At 47.0% G+C, this 21,894-nt stretch overlaps 9 protein-coding genes across 9 annotated transcripts; 4 read left to right on the forward strand and 5 right to left on the reverse strand.

The window, feature by feature from the left end:
• Positions 1–176: 176 nt before the first annotated feature.
• F4813DRAFT_324052 (NAD(P)-binding protein) lies at positions 177–2,219 on the reverse strand. Its single transcript, XM_049241049.1, has 4 exons — positions 1,611–2,219; positions 737–1,335; positions 518–662; positions 177–474 (listed from the first exon to the last, which is right to left on the reverse strand). Exons 1-3 carry the CDS (start codon positions 1,714–1,716, stop codon positions 525–527), a joined length of 843 nt encoding a protein of 280 aa, XP_049101739.1. The 5' UTR covers positions 1,717–2,219; the 3' UTR covers positions 177–474; positions 518–524.
• A 1,782-nt stretch (positions 2,220–4,001) lies between these two features.
• F4813DRAFT_323932 (uncharacterized protein) lies at positions 4,002–5,273 on the reverse strand. The gene has a single exon (XM_049241048.1). It carries the CDS (start codon positions 5,047–5,049, stop codon positions 4,138–4,140), a length of 912 nt encoding a protein of 303 aa, XP_049101740.1. The 5' UTR covers positions 5,050–5,273; the 3' UTR covers positions 4,002–4,137.
• F4813DRAFT_323904 (R3H-associated N-terminal domain-containing protein) lies at positions 5,233–6,872 on the reverse strand. The gene is made up of 3 exons (XM_049241047.1): positions 6,317–6,872; positions 5,720–6,212; positions 5,233–5,656 (listed from the first exon to the last, which is right to left on the reverse strand). Exons 1-3 carry the CDS (start codon positions 6,717–6,719, stop codon positions 5,497–5,499), a joined length of 1,056 nt encoding a protein of 351 aa, XP_049101741.1. The 5' UTR covers positions 6,720–6,872; the 3' UTR covers positions 5,233–5,496.
• Positions 6,873–7,259: 387 nt separating this feature from the next.
• On the reverse strand, positions 7,260–9,021 carry F4813DRAFT_351899 (uncharacterized protein). The gene is made up of 3 exons (XM_049242471.1): positions 8,622–9,021; positions 8,290–8,547; positions 7,260–8,237 (listed from the first exon to the last, which is right to left on the reverse strand). The coding sequence occupies exons 1-3, from the start codon at positions 8,693–8,695 to the stop codon at positions 7,556–7,558; spliced, it is 1,014 nt and encodes a 337-aa protein (XP_049101742.1). The 5' UTR covers positions 8,696–9,021; the 3' UTR covers positions 7,260–7,555.
• Positions 9,022–9,254: 233 nt separating this feature from the next.
• F4813DRAFT_324079 (uncharacterized protein) lies at positions 9,255–11,075 on the forward strand. The gene has a single exon (XM_049241050.1). The coding sequence runs from the start codon at positions 9,554–9,556 to the stop codon at positions 10,913–10,915; it is 1,362 nt and encodes a 453-aa protein (XP_049101743.1). The 5' UTR covers positions 9,255–9,553; the 3' UTR covers positions 10,916–11,075.
• On the reverse strand, positions 11,076–14,305 carry F4813DRAFT_324085 (uncharacterized protein). The gene is made up of 3 exons (XM_049241052.1): positions 14,239–14,305; positions 13,404–14,133; positions 11,076–13,323 (listed from the first exon to the last, which is right to left on the reverse strand). Exons 2-3 carry the CDS (start codon positions 14,037–14,039, stop codon positions 11,236–11,238), a joined length of 2,724 nt encoding a protein of 907 aa, XP_049101744.1. The 5' UTR covers positions 14,040–14,133; positions 14,239–14,305; the 3' UTR covers positions 11,076–11,235.
• Positions 14,306–14,839: 534 nt separating this feature from the next.
• F4813DRAFT_351907 (uncharacterized protein) lies at positions 14,840–16,198 on the forward strand. Its single transcript, XM_049242472.1, has 4 exons — positions 14,840–15,108; positions 15,166–15,833; positions 15,888–16,001; positions 16,057–16,198. Exons 1-2 carry the CDS (start codon positions 14,929–14,931, stop codon positions 15,610–15,612), a joined length of 627 nt encoding a protein of 208 aa, XP_049101745.1. The 5' UTR covers positions 14,840–14,928; the 3' UTR covers positions 15,613–15,833; positions 15,888–16,001; positions 16,057–16,198.
• Positions 16,034–18,168, forward strand: F4813DRAFT_324118 (uncharacterized protein). The gene is made up of 7 exons (XM_049241053.1): positions 16,034–16,439; positions 16,502–16,530; positions 16,649–16,888; positions 16,947–16,982; positions 17,048–17,392; positions 17,469–18,031; positions 18,109–18,168. The coding sequence occupies exons 2-6, from the start codon at positions 16,516–16,518 to the stop codon at positions 17,703–17,705; spliced, it is 873 nt and encodes a 290-aa protein (XP_049101746.1). The 5' UTR covers positions 16,034–16,439; positions 16,502–16,515; the 3' UTR covers positions 17,706–18,031; positions 18,109–18,168.
• Positions 18,169–21,757, forward strand: F4813DRAFT_324119 (kinase-like protein). Its single transcript, XM_049241054.1, has 5 exons — positions 18,169–20,232; positions 20,304–20,565; positions 20,621–20,835; positions 20,885–21,143; positions 21,204–21,757. The coding sequence occupies exons 1-5, from the start codon at positions 18,554–18,556 to the stop codon at positions 21,651–21,653; spliced, it is 2,865 nt and encodes a 954-aa protein (XP_049101747.1). The 5' UTR covers positions 18,169–18,553; the 3' UTR covers positions 21,654–21,757.
• The last annotated feature ends 137 nt before the right edge of the window (positions 21,758–21,894 follow it).

Consider the following 21,894-nt stretch of genomic DNA (forward strand, 5'->3'; position numbering starts at 1 on the left):
TGCTGTATGTCCGCATACAACCAACCCAATACGGCAGACGCATCATCTCACGTTAGTGCTGTGCCACCCGCATCACGTAGTAGTCTCGTCGAGCTTAAGGCCGTATGTCCACACGTAAATAACGGTGACTAGGACTTTAACAAGCAACACAGAAGTCAAACTGTACATTGATAACCTAGTCAATCCGTAGTGTATAGGTATTTTTCACTCTATATGGTACTCCTGAGAAATCCCATTTAGCTTACATCCATCCAACCGTATGTATGTTTATGACCATGTAATAACCACCTGACAAGACAAGACATGCCGTGCCTTACCGCTGCCAGCCTTTCGGTGAAAGATTTGCACCTAGGACGTGCAGTAGCTTCCTTCGATGATACATAGTAGTGATGCGTTAGGCCGTACGTATCTGCGGTTGGCGGTTGAGTGCCGGCTAAGGAGATATGTGTATGTGACATGCGACAACAAAGTAGCCTCCCATCTATTGAACCCCCCTCGGTGGAATTACTACCGTAACATCTTATTTACATCATGGCATGGCCGTCGATACCGATGACCTTTCCGTTTACCCACTCGCCGTCTTGGGATGCCAAGAAGCAGACAACGCGGGCGATATCGATGGGAAGGCCAACACGGCCAAGAGGCGACCACGTGGCGGCGAACTGCGGAGTTGAATTAGTAATCTCTCAACACATGCCGGGAGATGGCTGAAGGATTGTAAAAGGAGTAAGCTTACCTCGTCAACCTCCGGGTCGCTCAGCTTGTCACCACCAGGGATGTACTCTCGGCATACAGCTTGGTACATATCGGTCTTGATACCACCGGGCGCGATGGCGTTGACGGTGATCTTCTTGTCGCCAAAGTCGACGGCCATGCAGCGGACGAAAGTCTCGATGGCACCCTTGCTACCGGAGTAAACGGCGTGCTTCGGGACGCCCTTGGCCTGACCCGTGATGCTGCCCATCAGGATGAGGCGACCGCCAACCTCGAGGTGCTTGTGGGCTTCGCGCGCGACGAAGAACTGTCCTCGAGTGTTGACAGTGAATACACGGTCGAACTCTTCCGGAGTGACATCCTTGACATGACCGAACGATACGACACCGCTGTTGGAGCATACAATGTTGAGCTTACCCCAGACCTTGACGGCTTGGTCGAAAAGTTGCACGATTTGGTCCACGTCGGACACGTTGGCCTTAATCGATACGGCATCGGAGCCACCCTTCTTGATGGCCTGCACGACCTCCTCAGCTGACTGCGTGCTGTTGGCGTAGTTCACAATGACCTTGGCGCCGCGGCGTCCAAGTTCAAGAGCCATCTCCCGACCAATACCGCGTCCTATATACGTGTGTCATGGTCAGCTCCGATCCTGCGCATACTATCTCCTATTTGAGAAGGATTTAATGGAGGGCCATCCCGCCGATTGACGGTTCAGCCACCGGACATCGGTTGGGGGTTCCGGGGCGTTGTGTTGCAACACCCCGCCCCAATCTCGGATGCTCCTAGCCGTTAAATGCTATGTTCGTGGCGTGCGCATGGGATTTAAACTCTGGTTGGGAATTGAGGCATGGGTGTTGAGGAACGGACAGAGAAAAGGGGCGTTAACCACGTACCAGCACCGGTAACGAGAGCTACCTTGCCCTCGAGAGAGGCAGATGCAAGACCAAGGGGGCCCGGGATAGCATCGTACTTGCTCGTTTGGTTGGTAGCGCTAGGCATGTTGAATATTGGGGCTAGTTGATATAAAGTGAGGGTATAGTCGTTATAAAGACGGTATGAGGGTAGGCTTCTAAAAGGGCTTGTGAGGATGAGATGTTGGAGAAATGAAGACAGTCTAGACAACTCCAAAGGGTGGACGTTTGCTATATATAAGAGGCGTCTGTCTTGATCCCTTCTGTGGGCGCACACAGTTCCAACCCCAAGGGCAGGTTTCGGACCATGTTGGAGAGACACCGAAATGTATCGGACATCGTAGTACCAGAAAGGGGAATATGTTGACGGCGCATTTTAAGTTCATGCTGTTACATCGGCATCCATCGACACGCGAGCGCGAGGTCCGGAGCACCGTACATTATTAAATTATATCGAAGTCCGAAGGAGATTTGTAACTTAGGTCGTCTAACTGGACCTTTGAATATATCTAAATATGTAATGTGACTACTTGGCATATATTACTTCGGACCCGCGTGAAGTACCGAATTGCCAACCTCTAGGAAGGTATACATATATCAGGTAGGTAAGAGAAATAAGAACGCAGCTATATCCCTTTTCGGTCCCGGTAGAAGGATCCTAAGCGGGCTGATGATACATATAAGGGGGTTAAATACAACCGGCGTACATTGGACTCATACTAGACGCAACTTCAATCTGACAATGGGTGCTATATGCGTCCGTACATTGCTATGATTCCGTGTAGGTTGCCTAGCTAGCATTGAAGTGTAAGAATCAAGTGTCCCGTTTCGGTCTAAAGCCAACGAACGACTAGGCCGTATCAATAGGTGTGCAATGCCCAGCTTGAGCTGAGGGCTGGTAGCTCTGTGTAGACCCTAGGGGCAATGATGGGCGAACCTTGGGACACACCCAAGTGCGGGAAAAGAAGCCATGTCTTGGCCAAGGCCTGGCGCCAAGTATCAACGGTAACTGCATACCGGAAAAACAAATCCGTAGAAAGAGAAAGAAGTCGTACAAATGTCACACGAATTGCTCTTCAATTCAAGATTTAACTATGTGTCGTGGAACATACACTGGATTGACAGGTGTGGTACGAGATCAGATCCTGCATTTTGCTCTAGATAGTTTGGTATGTATAGGTCCTACGCTCCGGATCGTGAGCTGCCAGACGATCCTATTCCGTGCGCCTCTAATAATCCCTTTCGTAGGATGTGCAATGTGTCGGGACCGAAGAGTCAAGACTATGGGACCTTTATCTCCGAAACTGTCGGTAGTTAATCAGATTAGGCACTTTCAATGTTACTCTCAATGGCAACTCAACAATTTCTACCAATGACGTTACCCTCTGCGATTATATACATGAAGAATTCTCCGAGTTATTGAGGGCACGTGGCCTTCCTCTTCTTGGTATATACATCTCTTTCATGGGATGAGATGCTTACACGTAAGTTTGACCATCTACCTTGGGTAGGTAGATGAGGACGTAAAGCACGTTGAACTCGCCGTTTCAAGAAAAGATATTACATGCAGGATATCATATCAATATGTCAATAGCCTTTTAACATCTCACAGATAATACTTGACACCACTGTCTTTTCTGCAGCACGGATTATAATTGCTTAAAATTGCTTATAATATTCTTATTATTGAGAATACCCCAAGCACCCCTGAAAATCCTACTTGATCCGGGCTGCACTACGCGAAGATAAATGCGGATAGTTGATGGGTTATGACATACTTGATACGCCAACCAACCAATAGTCTAAGGCCTCGATGACTTCTCGATGCACGAATTCATAATGCGGGTATGACCACTCGAAAATCATACCATATGATGCACCTATGCGTAGTATTTCGGCTCCCCTTCGGCTCGCGAGAATTGGGGCGTAAGCAGGCTCGTTACTGGAAAAGGAAACAATACCACCAGAGCAATACCGCGCCTCTCGTGAAGCTTATTGGCCCTGCTGGAGCACAGAAGGAGTTCCGGAGCAATCGAATTCCAACTCAATTGATTGTTAAGCCCAATCTACGCTGCTTCATAGTTTCGGTGCTCGCTATTGGGAGGGCACAGTTATATCACCGAAGCGATCGTGTTGCGCTGATAAAGCAGCCAGCGTGTGGTATTTGGCCAATCCGGCTCTTTCAGCTTCTCGTCCGCGATTTAAACTTCTTAGATGAGACCGCCGTGTCCGTTTAAAGTTCAAGGGACCGGTTCGCCCCGGACCCGCTAACGGGAATAAAGCCCGACTCGTCTCCGGGGGCCGTCCGGGGGTCGGCCGAGGCTTAAGTAAGACTGAGCGGTAAAATTGGCCATGCCTTCAGGCTTACACGGCAAAAATGGAAAAGTGGCCCTTATTAACTTATATGAACTATAATATCCCTATTTGACCTTGAACCTTGAAGAATTTAAAAAAGGTAGTACCTAGGGGTAAGTTGCTTGATATTTTGACTTATATTTATGTCCTTCTCTCATACGTCCTTGAAAACTGATCTGGAGATGGTCCCTGGCATTGGCCTTATTTTAATCGGGATGCCGCCAATAACCTCGGGTTCCCACACCTTATCCTCATCATCGAAACTCTTCGTTCTCATACGCTTGCCCATCGTGCATCCCCTGTGTCCCGTAACAAACAACACCGCGCTCTCGTGGTCTTTAACAAATATCTTCTTGATCTGCTTGACATCCGGGTATTGGTTCTGGGTTCGCAGCTTCTGCCAGTCGTCGTAGCTGCCCAGCCGGCGGCCGGGTAGGAATTGCCAACTCGTCGTTATTTGGCCCATGTGGCCTACGCCCGACGCTAGCAGGTCGTAGAGCAGGCCCATAGTCAGGATCCCCTCTTCGCCCACATCCACGTTCTCGTCAGCGTCCCCGGATACCTTAGACAATGGGTGTGGGATATCGAGCTGCTTGTACTCCATGCTCGTGCCGCCGTACACGGTCAGCACTTTTACCACTTCTACCGACCTAACGCTTGGCCCCGCGCCGAACGTTACGCTTAGACGACGCCAGCTTGCCTCGCGGCGTAAGTACGGCGAGTCCTGCATCACGACCGCTTTTACTGCTGCTCCATCCGCCTGGCGCTTAGCAGCCCATGGTAAACGACGGAACGGTATCCCAGTATTCCAGCCTCCGTCAGGACTAAATTTACGTTTTCCATTCACGAACAGGTGGTTGAATCTGCCCAAGAGGAGAGGACAGACACCGATGGGGTTGGTTCCGTTCCATACCCTCCTCAAGGGTAGCTGGAATAGGATGCGTTCTATGATTGCCTGGAAGCGCTTGCACACGCGTTGGGCAAGTATTAGAGAGGTCAAGTCTTCGTCTGCGAGGAACTCTAGAACTAAAGACAGGGTCTCGGGAGGCAGGCTTGAGAGAGACATGCTTAAGTGTCTGGGTGGGTTGGATATCTAGGGTTAGGTACCAATATATTATAGTTGTAAGGGATGGGCCAAAATAGTGACTAAAAAGAGAGGGTAACTAAGGGATGAAAAAAAGAGAAGTTGGAGAAAAGCGGTATAAGAGTGCTTTATATACCTAGGTAAGGCAGCAGTTTGGGTTCCTTTGAATCCTAGTTGTATGATTGGCTGAGCTATGATTGGGCGAATATCAATATTATCATTGATTATATAAGACGGGTAGAATAAAAACGCCCCTGGAAGTAAGAGTTGAGCTGGAATTAGTATTGTAGCTGTATAATGGAAGTATGCTTATGCAAGTCTATATCTGTCTCGGCCGAGTACGACCCTACAGTACTTATGCTGCCTGCAACCCAACAAACGAGAATGAAACGAAGAAATGGACGATGGTTCCGAAGCCGCAGAGCTTCATCAGCATAGCTCCCAGAGGGGTCGCGGAAGGTCTGGTTGCAGTGGTGGGGAGTGTCCGGTCTTCATTTGTACATATACCACCTTGCGCTTTGGGTTGCCTACGAAGACCGAGCGAGAGTTGAGGCCGTAATAATCAGAAATGGAATGCGTGATCCATCGTCTAGAATCGTCAGTATCGTTTATATCGACTAAATTAGCATACTCGTGTTTCAAAGGCCCATACCTGAATGCACTATCGGTATCATCACCCAAGGCATCAAATATCATTCCCTCTTCCTCCGTCTTACCCTTGCTTTCTCGTTTTGCTTTCTTCCAGCCATCCCGCGTATTACCGTCCCGACCAACGAACACAATCTCCTCATCCTCAGTATCCTCACTTTCTGAGGATAGAGGTTCTTTGGCAAGCTCCTGTTCGACGAGGTATCGGCGGACAGGTTCCTCGAGCGAGCGAACCCAGGTCTTAACGGCAGGGGTTTTCTTGGCACGTTGGAACAATTCGCGAGGCACTCGTCCAGCGACGTGGGCGTCACCTAACGTCCTAGTCTGCGTTTGCTTACGACGAGCCGCTATGGCTGTTTTCGTCTCGACCTCGGCGCGGACACGTTTGTCCCAGACGACTGCGATCTGATAAGGGACATGGTTTACGGGGTGTAGCGGGCGTGGCTCCCAGTCGAAAGGCTGTGGAGGCTGTGCGTTGGGTACATGCATGAGGCGGTCTGAGGAAAGGGTAGGATATCATATTAGTCTTGCTATTGTACCCCTATTCGCCCGAGAAAAATGGAGTCGAGTGAATAGGGAGGGGCTGATAGATTGCAAGTACCATTTTCCCAACGCCGCCGCTGTCGGCTGCCCTCCTTGCCCTTTAAGAGTGCCTCACGTCTGCGCTGACTGTCACGACGAGACAGAGGACGCGGTGGCGGCGTAATGGCAGTAGATTTGGAGCGAGGATCTTGAACGGTAACTGATGTTTTCCTCGTAGACTCCTGCTCATCTAATGGAATTGATAGCGGGGCACCAATACCACGAGCGATCGAAGATACACTAAGGGATTCGAGTGCAGATATCGTCCATGCTTCAATATCAGGCCCATTTGGTGCTGAACTTGCTGTTATTGGATTCGAGTTCGGTGGCTGGTGCTGCTCTTGGTTCGAATTGTTTGAATTGTTCGCCGTGTTGGTGTTGGTTAACTCCGGAGGGGGCGGGACAGCGCTATAAATAGCCATGATGATGATAACGAAGTTTGCTTGAAGCAAAAGAATGATATAGATGCTCTAGTTGTGTATTCTATGAATAGATTAAGAAGAGAATATGGTGTCTCAAGGAAATGGTATCCATAGATTAAAAAGTTGAATAAATCAATCAACGCTGGCGGCGTGACCGGTCATAGTAATCAAGCCCCCCTTTCTATCTGCGGATATCTAAGGATAAGAGGAGTACGATTCATGACACATCGGACCTTGACTCAACATTTGGTCCAAGTGTGAGAGATATAAGCTCTGACCAATCAGGACTATAGCGCAAACACGCGCATTACTGGTTGGTCCCACTGCTGCGGCAAGTACCCCATATCTTACCTAAAGGGCCCTTAAGTGGATGCAGCCGCGGCGTGACTGCTCCGGGTTGTATTGCCGGGTAGCCAGGTAGCTTAGCTCGGGTGCCCCTACTTTGCCCCAACTTACGTGGTTACCTAGGTAGGTTTTTACCAAAATAGGAATCATCAAGAATGAAGGCATCATGTTTCACCTTCATTACGCTCGTAGATAGCTGTGACATAACCAGACGATTATAAACATCAATCTTCTGTTTAAACTAGATACGACGAGGTCTCCTGGTCATAGTATTAACTTTGCACATGTGGAAACATCATATGTACTTGTTTGTAGTTTATATTTAGAGGTAACTAGGTAGATAGGTAGGTAGGTAGTTATTCTTTCATAATTCAAGTAACACAATTTCAACCAACTTTAAAGCAAATAGACATAGACATTCTCGTGGTCAATAGATAGATGTTTGGAGAAACGAGATAGAGTAGATATCTTAACTCTTCAAAGCTAGTAAGCTAGCGAACACCTGAGCTACCAAGTCCACCAGGTGCCAGGAGGGGTTGGTTCTCTCCTACGCCTTGGACGCTCTCGCGGTCCAGTGCACGTTCGATTTCTTCTTGCGTTTCGCCATAGGCCTGTAAGTGAGCAGAGTATGGGCCTGGCGAAGGTAGGACTCTGGGTGTGGTACGTCGGTTATACGGAGGACGTTGCGGTTGCGGAGTAGACTGACGGCGCTCCTCCTGCGACGGCCACTCGTACGAGATGGCCATAAACAATAAGATACCTTGCATTATGGCCGTCAAGACGTATACTCCCCAAGAGCTCCAACCTGCCCAACCAAGACGTGCTGCTAAGCTACCAGCAAAAAGAAACCCGCCGGGGGTTTGTATGCACATCATCAAAATACTAAGACTACCAGCATGCTTGAGGCGGTATGTAGTCCAAATCTGAGGGATATATTGGATGGCGGCGAGTGCAGCAGACATGATTCCCAAGAAATTCGCCCACGCACCTAGGTACGAGGGAGCACCAAACGCAAATGCAGCTGATACAATAACGACGAGTAGACCGTGAATCAAGCATAGAGCTGCTACGGTAACAGCGGTCCTCCAGGTCGGTTGGTCGGGATCTCGCTCGCATTCATCGTCCGACAGGTCAACGTCCTCCCTACGGAAGAAGACGAGAAACAGAGCGAGGCTATATCGGGTCAGTAACAACTTCACGTAGGATTGCTAGGGTAAAAACCAACATGATAGCAAAGCAAACCCATTGTGTCCCAATCTGCGCAATTCCGAGTAATCCAGCAGTGCATTCGAAGGGGCTAACTACTTTGCAGCAGGCGACATCGGCTCGCGATTGAGGCAGGGTGAGGATGTTCCCAAACTGCGAGTTTGCTGAGGTGACACCGAGTAACACGAAGTACGGAGATATTCCTTCAGAGGATCCGCGGGAGATGATTCGATAGTGTTGTGTGACATACGATAGCATGATACCGATCACAATTAGACTAGACGTAGATGGTTGGTGATCAGTATTGCATGGTCTACTATAAATTGTGGTTGCCAGATTAAATCCACTAACATAGAGACAAAGAAGTTGGTGAAGCCGCCTTCGCGGAGCGCGTCACAGCGATCCTTAACGAAGAGACTGTCCATGATGGCAATTCTCTACGTGGAAATTTCGATATCGAAGGTATGGGCAAAGCTGAGAAGTACTAGAAGTAATTTAGGTCCTAAAACCAGGTGGTCGCTGAGATGGCTAAGGAGAGTAGGTCGACCTAAGCTGACCAGGTTAATTGGCGATCGTCAAGGATATCGTCAAGGCGATCGGAACGGAATGCAAATAAAGGTAGAATGCGTCCGTCACGCCAGAAGTAGATAGCCTATTTGCTATCTAACATGGCGGATGAGGACGAGACCCTTTACGCAGTTGCGATTATTATTTTTTTGAAGTTTAGGGTTGAAGACGGATGCTTGGGATTTTACGGCGAACTTCAGGTCAGAAATCAGGAACAAGTTATGATAGGCGACCTATCAGCACCTGCCTAGAATCTGGGGCATGTGATAGGATGCAAGCGCAAGCTGTGTGGAGGGACCCAGACAAGGTTAGCCCCTGCATTGGAAGCTTGACAGTAGGGCAAGCTAGCGTGCATATACATAGTGAGGTATTCTAATGGTAAAAACGCTTATTACATAAATACAAGCAACGGTACTTCGTACGGATCCGTAGTATTGTACAATACATCTTTGCTAACACGCCCTAGGTATGTACCTGTACCTACATACTATTTCTTAGTGGAACCTTGTACGCAACCTAAGATCCACCAACTCCAGTTCCGTCAACATCGTTGATAGCGTATCCAGGTATCGTCAATCTTACTTCCTAACACTTCCTAACCTAGTTAGTTCTATCCATATTATTTTTGACAACTCGTCTACATAGGGAACACATGCATCAATAGTTCGCATGCCGTAGAAATGAGAAGCTATGTATAAAACTAGAAGCTGTCCGGCATGGATCACAAAGAGGAGCCTCCTCGTAGCAACAAGGTAGAACTTGTAGCCTCGACTGGGGATATAATACAACACCTTGACGATACAAACGATACAAACGATGCACTTCAAGGCTACTTCGAAACGGCTCAATGGACTGCGGACGGTACCGCCCTTCTAACGTCGACCTCATCAAACCTAATCTCTGGCTACATCATACCCGAAGACCTACTCTCCCCCACAGCTAATCGGCCCCTGAAGCTCACGCCCCAAGCCAGCATCCAACTCCCAGAACCAAGCAATGTCCTAGCAGGGGCACCGTACTTCCGGCTCACGGAGCCCTGGACGCAGCAGCTCCTTGTCTCGAGCCGAGACCACCCCATCCAGCTTTTCTACCTAGCCTCCCCATCCCCATCTTCATCCCCGTCTCCAGCATCCAGCTACCCCCTAACCCAAGCCCGCTCCGAGACCTTCCTCACCGCCACCGCGCTCGTCTGGCCCTCCCCAGGCACACACTTCATCGCCGGTAGCCGCAACCTCCTAGCGCGCTTCGACGTGACCCGCACGGGCGAGGAGCCCGTCCTCCGCGTCAAGACCATTCCTTCGGAGCGGCATATATCCAAAGGCGGCGGCGTCGGCATGCGCGGCACCATCTCCTCGCTCGCCGCCCAACCCCCCGACGCGAACTTCGCCAGCCTTGTTGCCGCCGGCACCTGGACCCGCTGGGTCGGTCTGTATGACTTCGCACAGGCTGGCGGGTCGTGGGCCGCCACTTGGAGCGTCGCGAGCGCGGCCAACGAGGAGGCGTGCATTGGTGGCGATGGCATTACCCAGGCGATTTGGAGCCCCTGTGGCCGGTATTTACTACTCGGGGAGCGCAAGTCGACAGGCGTCCTGATATACGACGTGCGCGTAACGGGGAAACTACTCGGGTGGCTTGCTAGTCGCGAGGCGCTCGGCAACCAGCGGATAAGCTGCGATGTGTTTCCCGGACAAGGCGGGAGTGAAGAAGGGGGTTTCGAAGTCTGGTCCGGGACGACGGGCGGTGCTGTTAAGATGTGGGAAGGTGTCGGGACTCGCGAAGGTGCGCACGAACCGGCTTGGAGTTGGGATGCTGCCCGTAAGTCGACCGTAGGGAGTGCGTGCGTTCATCCAAGCGGAACTGTAGTCGCTACTTGTTCTGGATCCTGGGAGTTTCCGGATGACGATGACGGAGATACCGAGTCTCTATCGCAAGACAGCAGCGATAGCGACGATAGCAGGGAAAGCGATAGTAGTAGCAATATTTCAAGGCCCGCATCGCCTTGGATGCGCAGACAAAATAAAGAAAGTAGCTTGAAGATATGGAGTATATCAAATAACTCTGAGGAAACAGAGCCTTAGGAAGACGTATAGTGGGCTAGACGGCAATGATACCCATAGGTAAATCGTGTATACTTATTTCATTATATCGTCGCTTCTCGCACCCAGAATTATTTGCGAGTACGAGCCTTTATGGAACTTCTTGACATCGAATTACTAAATTCCCACTCATTCATGAAGCTGTCTAAAGCAGTTGGTAAGCCAATTTCAGGCAAGTAGCCAACATCTTCTAACCCTTGGCCATATTTCCCCCGTTATTTTCGCGATCGCGATATTAGGTAGAAGATTGACGAGCATAAGAGACAATATGTATATCAAGCACAGATTAAGCAATCCTTCCATCAGCCCCATTGAGTCTCCAGAGTTTCATTGACTCTATTCAGCACCCTTTCCCCACCCATCAGATTTCGAAACGCTTCGACCCTCTCCATTGGCACCATGTTGATAAATGCTGGAAGCCCGTATTTACCCGCCTGCTCTTCAGGAATATCATCAGGGGCCTTGAGCTGTCCGAGTATAGCCTGTGCCGCATACGCGTTCATACCAGCCCGCCGTAAAAACACTTCCCATAGCGACTCCTCTTGGATGATTATATCTTCCAAGGCTTCTGTGTCTGGTGCGTGGCGAGCCAGAAAGAATATCAGCCATTTCACGAGTGTATCATCGCCGCCTCCCACATAGTAGGCCTGCACATTCGTGTCCAGCCCAGTAGCGAAGCCGACAAAATCAGCATAGCCAGCACACTCTGCAGGCGTAAGATTCCGAGCTGTCTCATCAACGCGATTTCCTTCCGATACAAGAATAATGAGACGTTCGTACCGAAGTGCGACGTTACGGATACGTTCCCGGACCTTCGAAAGGCCTTTCTGACCCGGAGGTGGTTTCTGTATAGCTCTGAGCAATGTAATGATCACGATTCCGGTGGCGGGGGAGACGATTATGTCCGCTTCGGCGGCCAGTGGTGATGTGATCGGCGACCGAGATACTGAGTTACGATCCCATGCTGAAGAATTCCAACGCTCGAAATCACGTTCGATTATTTCGACATTCGGGTGGGATTGCTCGAGGCGGGAGAACACGCCTCGTTCAAGTGACAACGCCTTTATTATCTTCATTCGCGTAAGAATTGGTTGTAATGGAGGACAAGGAGCAGGAATTGCCGGTTCCTTCTCCAGCTCTCGTTTTGATACCAATGTCTCATTCAGTTGACTTGTCATGGAGGTACTTAAAGCTACCTTTGTTTTGGGGTCGTCTGCTTGTTTAACAACGGTCGGGAAGAAGGAGCTTTTCATATTCTTTTGCCGTTTTGCGGTATGAAAGTCGAAGTAATTAGAAAGTAGAGTTGACGTAGCGGAAGTATCGTTGTAACCGAGGAGAAGGTGGGAGTTCTGACCCTGCTCGTTAAGTAAAGTTTGATATGATTCTGTTTGCATGACTTGAGGGGCATGAACTACCTCTACCGGCGAAGCTGAATCTGATGAGTTGCTGAGTTCTAATCGCCTCTTTCTCACCAATGACTCGATATTTTTTTTCTCGCCGGAAACGTAAGGTAATTCTTCCTCTTGTTCATCATCATCCAATTCCCGAAGGATAGCCAGACCTGGCTTTTTCCAGACATATTCTCCACTTGTTGGCACTTCGAGAGGACCCGAGTAGTTGAGCAAGAACTTTGCAATACCATCATCTACGATTATCTCATTCATAGATATATGGCCCATCTTAGATGGAAATGGGGACCAACGAAGCTCTCGTTCTGCTTGAGAGTTCTTCGGCCACGGGGGTACTTTAAAGGTTTCGTATGTCGTTTCTATCCACGCCAGTTGCAACGTAGGATCTGGCGAAATTCCCTTCCAATCGGGGTCAGGTATCGAGAAATCCATCGTAGGAATTTCTATTCTAGCGATCGCATCTGCGACCTGCAAATCCTCCTGTCCGATGCTTCTATTAACAGATTTTGCCTTTTCTTCAAAAGCAGTCATAACATCATCACTAAATATCCCATTTGGATCCCTTACGCCCTTAGCGCCCGGTACATCTAATCGTTGCTTGTCGAGTACGTGATCGATATCCACGCACCTAGCGAGGTTTACCATGTCTACAGCTAATTCGGAGAATGGGGGTAATGAGTTTAATGGGGTTAAGGGACCTTCAACTTTTAGTGTGTCAATTTTTAGACGGGGCGTGTCTTGCAGTTTGAAGTCGTCTGATGGGGATATAGTTAGGGGTTCGAGGTCTACAGACGAGGGAATATCGAGATGATAGTCATCCTCTTCTAGTAGATCCTCCTCGGCCTTGGTCAAATCATCATCAAGCAGCGTGCTGGTATCTGAAGACAACGTAACTTGGCATGCTACGTCATCGGGGATGAAATAACCTTCGTGCTGTGGCGGCGGACTAAGAGGGGGTGTAAGGGCTAGATCTCGAAGAACCTGAAGATGCAAGTTAGTAATGTAAGCAGGCTAGGTACCTAGTAGAAATAGAAGGTAATCTGAACTTATGTATTGCTCACTCTTCGATGAGAAACTCTGTTTAATAACTCGTTATGTTTTTCAGATGTCCATGTATCTTTCACCATGCGGGAAAGATAGACCAGAGCCTCTTTTGGGATATCTATCTTCTCCTCCCGAATTTCCTTGATGAGCATCTGCTTATGTCGATACGATGTCTCTGGAAAATCTAAGCTCTCATCATTCGATTTGCTAAGAGGCTCTAGTGGCACACTTGTTAGGTCTACCTTCGCTTGTCGCTGCTGCTGTATAGACCTAATAAGTTCTCGGCAGTCGTATTCAGGGTCGCTTCGGAGCAATGGAGATTCCAATTTCAACTTCGAAAAGTCCACAGCAGCAGGATAATCAAATGCGTGACTGTTCTCGCGTCCCAGCGATGCAGCATGACTTAATAGTTCAAGTGACTCTCTGGATACACCATCAAGTTGTTCGACTTGAGAAATAAGATGCGGCATATGCAGTTGAGTAAGCGATTCATCATCGGCTGATTTATCATCTAGTAGGTGATTGCTTTGCCTTTGGAAATGGTCAAGTAAAAGAGAAACTTGGACTTGGGAGTCGATTGATAACCCGTTCAACCGCGCATACTCATCAGGTTCTAAATAAAAATCGTCTACTAAAGATTCCTGGAGATCCATTCTGGTCTTCTGACGTGAATCGCGCCAGTTTAACTGATGCTATTGGCATCGCTCTAGGAGAATCGGTTATGAATGATCTTGTATGAAAGTGTACCTAAAGTTGAAATGAGCTGAATAAATGATGATATGGAATAGTTGTAAGTGTATAATGCCCTTAATCTAAGTGAGGCATGTACCTTTTATTAAGGTGGGCACATACATATAATATGGCAGGAAGGAAGGATGCAGTTGAGCAGGAACTACATGCTACAGCCGATACCTATTATGATTCATCTTAAACAACCTTATAAGGAAGTTTCGCTTAAGGTTCACGACTTCCTCGGATACAAGTAATATACAGGATGTACATCTATATTTAGCATTCACCTAGATACATATAATATTATGACCTTAGTTAAGACGTCTAGGTACTCTACGAAGAGATTAGGTAAATTTGAGAAAAATCTCTTTCATTGCTACAAAGTCGCCAAGTGAGAGTTCCGAAATATGCTGCCTCTGTATGTTATTACTATAATACCAGTAAAGCGTATACGTATTGCGTGCCGCGGGAGATAGCTTGGTGAGAATTCCATATTGAAATTCCCCCAGAAAGATAAAAAGAAAATATCGAATATCCACAAAAACAGTTAAAAACTGACATCATAATAGCCAACTAACAATGAGCAACGACTACGCATAGCAAAGGAACGGGATGAATGAGGTTTGCATACGGAATAGCCCAGTCGGCTTTCTCACTGCTTTGTTGCCTTCTCAGGAGTTATCGTAGCTAAACTTGCCTATCTATCTCATAATAGCTACCTCCTAATGATACATCCCAATAAAGTTACTCTGGCTTGTTACAAATTTGGCTACTCGATATCTTAAACAAGACTACTTAATCCTTACTATAATGCTGATATCAGGACTGATTGCCCGCGGGGCTCCTATGTTTCCTGAATTCCTACTCTATACCAAAGCTGTTCTTATCCTTCTTTCAGTTATCGTCTTGGCATTAGCCTCCTATGTACTATCTATTCAGCATAGTAACCCCTATTATAACTCCGGAGTTCCAGAATATCTGATCTTCCTAGTAAGATGTTTTTTTTTTCCGTATTTGACATCATCCACACAGTTCTAACTACTTTAGACGATATTTACGTGGATCATCTACGGTGCTCCACTTGCTATTGAGCTTAAAGCGCCTCGATTCTATTATCGCATAGTAGTATTGGCTGCTTATGCTCTGAGCTCAATCTTTTGGCTAGCAGGCTGGGCTTGGAGCGCGTCTTGGGCCTCATATGGCCTTTCATTCAATAATAGTTATGAAGAGAGCAGTGGTAAAGACCTATGGACTACATTCGGATCTGTAATGGGAGCCTGCGCAGGTCTTGGAGCTCTCATATGGGTTCTATCTATCGCAGAATTCGGTTTCTTCTGCCACTTCGCATTGCGAAACTTCAATCCTGCGTATATTGGCAATGCAGGGTCTGAGCGGGTTCATCTGAGGACTCAACATGAGGTTCAGACCCCCCCGCCTTCTCAGCGTAGTTATACTACGCAGTCGGTCTATGGGGGACAACCTCAAAGAGATTAAGCTACTAATATGATATAAGACAAGCGACTGGCTATATTGATTCACTGGATATATGTTCTTTTAGCTGGCACCTTAAAGTATATATTAGAGCTATTTCACTTACAGTGTGTTCAACTCGATGAACTTCAGAGCCAGTAATTGAGGTTTCTTAAATATATGCCTCTCTTAATTAGTAAACGGAGATATATCGGTATGTCAATATGATAGCTCCTGTCTTAGGTCTGTTCAGTTAGTACACACTAGGTTGAGTTGTTGGCGAGTTTCATCCGCTGTACCTTACGGCCACATGCCCAGGGACTAACTCCACTGGATTGTGCTATCGAAATTCCATTTCTTTGTATTCAATGACACAGGAGACCATTCATCAGTTAACGTGTACATCGAATAGACTAAGGAAAGTTGTAAGCAATTACGTGTTAGGATAGCTTTGCGCGTCATACCCACAGAATATGAGCACAAGTCGGCAACGCAGATTAATGATGCATTAATAATTGCCCGACGGAGATGCAGTGGGGATTATGAAGCTCCAAAGAAAAGGGGGAGGGGAAGGGAGTTAATGAACTGCCGGTAGGTGGGGAATCCGACGCTCCGGCCTCGGGGGTCATCTTTTTTGTGAGTAGGTAGGTACGATAGGCAGGATGGGCAGGATAGGCAAGACAGGCTAAACGCAGTACCGCCCGACTTTACCGAAATCCCGACCATTCGCCTACCCCTACCCTATTGTACTAATTACCTGTTTATATCCTACTCCACCCAAGTCCTACATGTATAAAGTCATATAACCAGCTTTAATACCGTTCTATTCATCACGCTGTCTTAATATCTAGGTTAGCATTTTTGAGTCCGAAAATTTGGTCTTACTGGAATCTTAAATCATATTCTTTCATAGAAAAAGAGAATACCATGCCGGCCTTTTCTGTAAGTGATAACCCCTCAGTATTTTAGCCAACCAATCCCGTTACGTACTTAAGTATCTTCAACTAGGCTTAGCTACCTCCCAAGGTACATATATGTTCATCTAGCTGACACTTCTTAGAGACTTATCCGTTTTCTGGCCAAGAATGGCAAAACGTACCATGGAGATGCTATTCTACCAGAGGGAGTAACAGACATTTCTAAGACGAAGAAAGCGCGTGTCATCAAAGGGGACATCTTTGGCAAGCATGAAGTTACCGATCAGATTGCGGAGGTCCGATTACTTCTAGCACCTCTCGCATTAGAGGATGTTAAGTCCGTCCGATGTCTAGGTCTTAACTACGCACTGCACGCGAAAGAGGTTAGCCTACCTATCTAATCCGTACAGAGTCTTGATCAGAATATTGAGATATTTTTAGGCCAATCTTCCGATACCAAAATACCCAGTCCTATTCGTAAGTGGGCTCTTTTCATCTCACTTGAAATGTATGTAGGACCGCGCACTAAATACGCCGAACAGTACAAGCCGGTCACTTCTCTGTCAGGGCCTACGGATCCTATTCCCATCCACCCAATTGCACAGGAGGAACTAGGACTGGATTATGAAGTTGAACTTGTCGTCATTATCGGAAAGGAGGCTAGGGATGTATCGGAGTCTGAGGCGCTCGACTATGTCCTCGGATACGCTGTCGGAAACGATGTCTCGCACCGAGACTGGCAGGTCGCGCGCGGTGGTGGCCAATGGTCGCTGGGTAAGGGGTTTGACGGCTGGGCACCATATGGACCGGGCATCGTCACCAGCAATATCATCAAAGACCCACAGACGCTTCAGATTAGTACTAGATTGAATGGACAGACAGTACAGGTAAGCAAATGAATAGAGCCTCGATGCGGGGAATGGAGATATAATTACTTAGACGAGCGGCTGACATAAGATTTAGAATAGCAACACAGCCGATCAGATCTTTAATGTGAGGCAAACCATCGCGTTCTTGAGCAAGGGCCACACGTTGCTACCTGGCGATCTTATCTGGACGGGAACGCCGTCGGGCGTTGGAATGGGCCGCAAGCCGCAGCTGTGGCTAAAAGACGGCGATATCGTCGAAGTCGAGCTTGAAAACGTCGGAGTTGTCACCAACAAGGTGGAGTTCACCAAGGAAGACTCCGCTAAGTTGTAAACATATATCTAATTACTAATCGATGATTAACTGATCACTTCAGTTTTGTTGTTCTGTCGGCGTTGCTTGCTGTACGACATAGTACTTATCTGCAACTACCGTAAGAACTTGATTGGCTATAGGAGTGTTCCGATGTCAGCGTGTGGAAATTTACTCGTGTTATGTTAGGTAGCGCTGCGGCTGACATGCCCCTTTAAGGCTTGGCCCGTATCTAAATAATGCATAGATCTGGACTAAATGTTTATGAGATGCCTTCAGCTAGGTAGATCGTTATTTTAAAATATCTATTCAGGTCAAGCTTAAAAATGAGGTTTATTTTGTATTAGGTAGGTATGCAATTGTTTATTCGCTGGGGATATTGGATGAAAATCCTGTGGGTGAAAATCATGGCTGAGTGTATTAGGTACCTTACCTTTCAAGTATAGCGTATGACAGATCCTACAAATCCATGCTACGCTGAGCCAGCTGAAATAATCCAATAATCCCTATTTTCCTTATCAGGTACCTAGCTAGGCGCCTAAAGGTATAGGCAACCGCGACTTCTTAGCCGGATACGAGCCCTCCCCCATGGAATATATTTCGCGTTACACATGCTATTCTTGCGTTGAGTTACGCGGGTCTGGAAAAGGCGGCTTATCCTCTACGTACCTCCTAGGTATGCTTTTAGAATGAGCATCTCGATATTGCCCGCTCCCGGGCTAGCCGCGTAATCTACCTGTCTCATCGATCATAGTTGCTATGTGTTGTATCACCACTCCGTCCGATTTAATATATATTACCTAGGAGGTACTTATAAGCTGATATTGGTGTTCACCCTGCTCCAATCTCTCACAGCTAACTCCGCAAACATGATTTCGCCTTCATACAATGAGATACTGAGGGATTTATATAGTCAAATCCACGAGAAACTTGAAAGGCGCGATATTGCCGACCGGCGCTTCGCTAAAGTTGGTACCACCCAAGCGGTTTTGGCCCCTTACAACTTAAGGCGCTTATTTTGCAGCCTGGTACCTCCAAACGATTCATTGGAAACGCATTTTGGACCTGGGATAACCGTGGATTTGCTAACCTCTCGAGTCGAAGAGCGGAGTCTTCACAACTTTGTAGCCATTTTAATTTACTCCCGCTGTAGTATAGAGTCGGTTAGATGTTTTACTAGGAAACTTCTCACTTGTCCCTCTGATCCCAACAGCTGGCCAATTTGCTACGATGGCCAGACTAGGATTGATCAGCTTCCAGCGGAGCGCGAACAACTCGAGCAAATATTCGGGGTAGAAAATGGACCTGACATCAACAGCTTCATCGATATGCAACCCTGCTTTTGCCCTATTGTGCTTCATGGTGGGGACGTTCAGTGGGCCGATGGGAAAAAACAGAGGCTGCCTTACATGTGTGAGGAAGAGGAAATCGGTATGGGGTCTTATGGTGTGGTTTATCGCGTCGTCGTTGCTAAAGGGCACTTGGTAAATAAGTCCATGGCGATGGTGAATTCGGAACCTATGCCAATGGCCCGAAAAGATTTTGAGAAAAACGACCATTTTCGGAAAGAGTTAGGAACCATGAAGCAGATTCTATGCACTCCTCGGAAATCTAAGAACGTCGTCGAGACTCTCGGTAGTCTTCAGCTCGATGAGAGTATATTCAGCTTATTCATGCCGCTTGCGGAATGCGACCTCAGAGAATGGATGCGCAATAATGCACCTCCGATCCTCGAATCAGAAAAAGCAGACATTCTAGAATGTGCATCTGGTCTTGCAGACGGCTTGGAGTTTCTTCATTCCGAGATCAGAGACTCCAGCGGTAATAGGATGGTCTGTTATCACATGGATTTGAAGCCAGCAAATGTTCTCATCTTTTATGATAGGGAACATGGAAAATTAGTTTGGAAAATTAGTGACTTCGGCATGTCGCGTGTGAAAGTATCACATAACCACACTAACACAGTTGATCAAGATATCAGCGTTCTTTTTGAGAGGAGAAGAGGCGACATTTCGGTATCAGATACTGTAAATCGCCGGTTAGAGGGCACCTACCTCGCACCCGAGTCGACTATCTCAGTACGGAATATGAACGAGAAAAGTGATATTTGGTCTCTAGGGTGTGTCATTAGCGTCGTTTTAACATATATCAACGAAGGACAAGAGGGTATTGATATATACGCGGACATGAGAGCAGATACATCCAAAAGCTCCAGAGCAGGGGACAAAGACCACTTCTTCCTCATCAGTCGACATCGTACACCACCCAAGCCTCATCCAGCAATCAAAGAACACCACAGGCGTCTAATCAAGGAAGCCAATAGAAGGAATTTGGGCGAAGGCAAGGTGATGAAAGAAGTATTAAACTATATTGAAGAGAAGGTCCTAGAGCTAGATCCTCGACAGAGAGAGCCGGCTAGGTGCATTAGGGATAAACTTCTCGCTGCATCAGCAGCTTACCATACACTAGGCGAGAATCCTGAACAATACCAAGGCTATACGCAAGACGGAATTCTTTCGAGGATAATTTCTCGATTTTTAATAAGACAGTAAGTGCCTACACAAGAGTACCTATCCGGTTCCACACCTGTACTCCCGCAGTTGACATTGCCCTCATCAGTCTGAAACCTGACGGACCGAAGCTAGAAAGCTGGTGGATTTCTAATGCAAGAGCTGTCGTAGGATGCTCTATAGCCCCCAACGAGCCAGTCATCGCTCATTGGACAGATACCTGTATTTCGTTATATGACTTGCAATATTTTCAACGACGAGGTGACGACAAGAGGGTTCCATATTACGAACGACGAGGAACAGCTGCATGGAGAAGCGTGAAGCTAAATGAGACATATCTAATTGCTTCAATAACAGGACGCCATTCCTACGTAAGTATAGTACTATTTGCATAGCGAATAGAACAGAACTTAATGCGGCGTCTAGATCTATCTTTTTGATATCAAGGGTGGCAGATTGCCGGGGCTAAATTTTGACCTAAACTACAAAATCGAACTCCCCGTTGACGCCCCAAATGGTATTGATCGAATAGCCATATCTCCAGGGGGTGAAATCCTTGCTTGCGTAGTGCATCAAGACTTAGAGAGTTCGTGGATATACTACGCCAAAATAAGCGATCTACTCAGTCGCAGAATCCCGAGGTAATACTATAACATTATGATCATTAAATTCTTACTAACGTTATATTAGTGGTGATTCCGAAAGTACGTTATCATCCAGCGATGAACTCCAGTATATGATTATTGCGAAAGAACCATGGGATAGACTCAGAGTAGACGCTCCAGCGGGAAGCGTCACACATTTATCATTCCCTTCCGATACAGCTCTCTATTATATTACTCAACCAGATATATCCGAAAGACATGATATAAAGATTTACTACCTATCATTACTTACCAGACAGGTCAAGATTAGGCATGTGGAAAACTCCGCCCAAACGCCATCCGGAGTAGGTTCTAATCTACATATTAAACGAAAGTTCGATGTTCAAGCAACTAACTAGCTACAGGACGTCGATAGTGGCAACTGGGGTCGCCTTTTAACAACCATTACCGCAATAAACGACGAACAAACATTCGCAGTCGTACTCTATGAAAATCAACTACGCATCCGAAATTTTGGTGGTGGAAATCCAACACTTAATAGTGATATAACCCTCAGGAATTATTTCATCAGTAAACTCTTAATGGACAAGCAGAACTCGCGGCTCTTTGCATTGGCGTCTAAGAGTGGTAACAGCACAATGCTACTGATCGAATTGCCCCTGCCTCATCTCGGATATAGAGAAAAGCCTCGAGAAATCAAAGAACTCCCTGAAATTGGCTATAGGGATAAAATTACTGCTATGATTTTCAGTGGGGAAAATAGGAAAGATGAAGATGGGGGAAACATCATCATATTAGCTTATACTGCCACTGGATTAATGTTATATAAAATCAGCCTTTTAAGGCTTAAATGAAGGCAATTATATGTAATTACACGAGTATTATTAAATGCATTATCGTCAATGTGACATACTGTCACACAGCAGATACGTATGCGTGTTGGTTACCTCTTATAAGGGCTGATACCTAATATAATTCAATGCAAACACTCTCCAGTAATTGCGAGTCATAATTGCCGAGGATAAGATCTAAGAATCCCATTCAAGTTGTAAAAATAACATCTGGACAAGAAGACTTTGATTAGTCTGACCCAAA

This window comes from Daldinia decipiens (assembly GCF_022478715.1).
Source record: "Daldinia decipiens strain CBS 113046 unplaced genomic scaffold F4813scaffold_8, whole genome shotgun sequence".
In the NCBI taxonomy this organism is placed as follows: domain Eukaryota; kingdom Fungi; phylum Ascomycota; class Sordariomycetes; order Xylariales; family Hypoxylaceae; genus Daldinia; species Daldinia decipiens.

Coding starts and splice junctions, on each gene's coding strand:
- F4813DRAFT_324085 (XM_049241052.1), bottom strand. CDS start 14,039: ATGGATCTCCAGGAATCTTTAGTAGACGATTTTTATTTAGAACCTGAT. Junction 13,324..13,403: donor ACAGAGTTTCTCATCGAAGA/GTGAGCAATACA, acceptor TTGCATCTTCAG/GTTCTTCGAGATCTAGCCCT.
- F4813DRAFT_324052 (XM_049241049.1), bottom strand. CDS start 1,716: ATGCCTAGCGCTACCAACCAAACGAGCAAGTACGATGCTATCCCGGGC. Junction 1,336..1,610: donor AGCTCTCGTTACCGGTGCTG/GTACGTGGTTAA, acceptor ACACGTATATAG/GACGCGGTATTGGTCGGGAG. Junction 663..736: donor GCGACCCGGAGGTTGACGAG/GTAAGCTTACTC, acceptor TCAACTCCGCAG/TTCGCCGCCACGTGGTCGCC.
- F4813DRAFT_351899 (XM_049242471.1), bottom strand. CDS start 8,695: ATGGACAGTCTCTTCGTTAAGGATCGCTGTGACGCGCTCCGCGAAGGC. Junction 8,548..8,621: donor ACCAACTTCTTTGTCTCTAT/GTTAGTGGATTT, acceptor ATCTACGTCTAG/TCTAATTGTGATCGGTATCA. Junction 8,238..8,289: donor TGGGTTTGCTTTGCTATCAT/GTTGGTTTTTAC, acceptor GACCCGATATAG/CCTCGCTCTGTTTCTCGTCT.
- F4813DRAFT_323932 (XM_049241048.1), bottom strand. CDS start 5,049: ATGTCTCTCTCAAGCCTGCCTCCCGAGACCCTGTCTTTAGTTCTAGAG.
- F4813DRAFT_324118 (XM_049241053.1), top strand. Junction 16,983..17,047: donor CAAAATACCCAGTCCTATTC/GTAAGTGGGCTC, acceptor TACGCCGAACAG/TACAAGCCGGTCACTTCTCT. Junction 17,393..17,468: donor TGAATGGACAGACAGTACAG/GTAAGCAAATGA, acceptor CATAAGATTTAG/AATAGCAACACAGCCGATCA.
- F4813DRAFT_324119 (XM_049241054.1), top strand. CDS start 18,554: ATGATTTCGCCTTCATACAATGAGATACTGAGGGATTTATATAGTCAA. Junction 20,233..20,303: donor TCTCGATTTTTAATAAGACA/GTAAGTGCCTAC, acceptor TGCCCTCATCAG/TCTGAAACCTGACGGACCGA. Junction 21,144..21,203: donor CCGCCCAAACGCCATCCGGA/GTAGGTTCTAAT, acceptor AACTAGCTACAG/GACGTCGATAGTGGCAACTG.
- F4813DRAFT_323904 (XM_049241047.1), bottom strand. CDS start 6,719: ATGGCTATTTATAGCGCTGTCCCGCCCCCTCCGGAGTTAACCAACACC. Junction 6,213..6,316: donor GCGGCGGCGTTGGGAAAATG/GTACTTGCAATC, acceptor CCCTTTCCTCAG/ACCGCCTCATGCATGTACCC. Junction 5,657..5,719: donor GATACCGATAGTGCATTCAG/GTATGGGCCTTT, acceptor TGACGATTCTAG/ACGATGGATCACGCATTCCA.
- F4813DRAFT_324079 (XM_049241050.1), top strand. CDS start 9,554: ATGGATCACAAAGAGGAGCCTCCTCGTAGCAACAAGGTAGAACTTGTA.
- F4813DRAFT_351907 (XM_049242472.1), top strand. CDS start 14,929: ATGCTGATATCAGGACTGATTGCCCGCGGGGCTCCTATGTTTCCTGAA. Junction 15,109..15,165: donor CAGAATATCTGATCTTCCTA/GTAAGATGTTTT, acceptor TAACTACTTTAG/ACGATATTTACGTGGATCAT.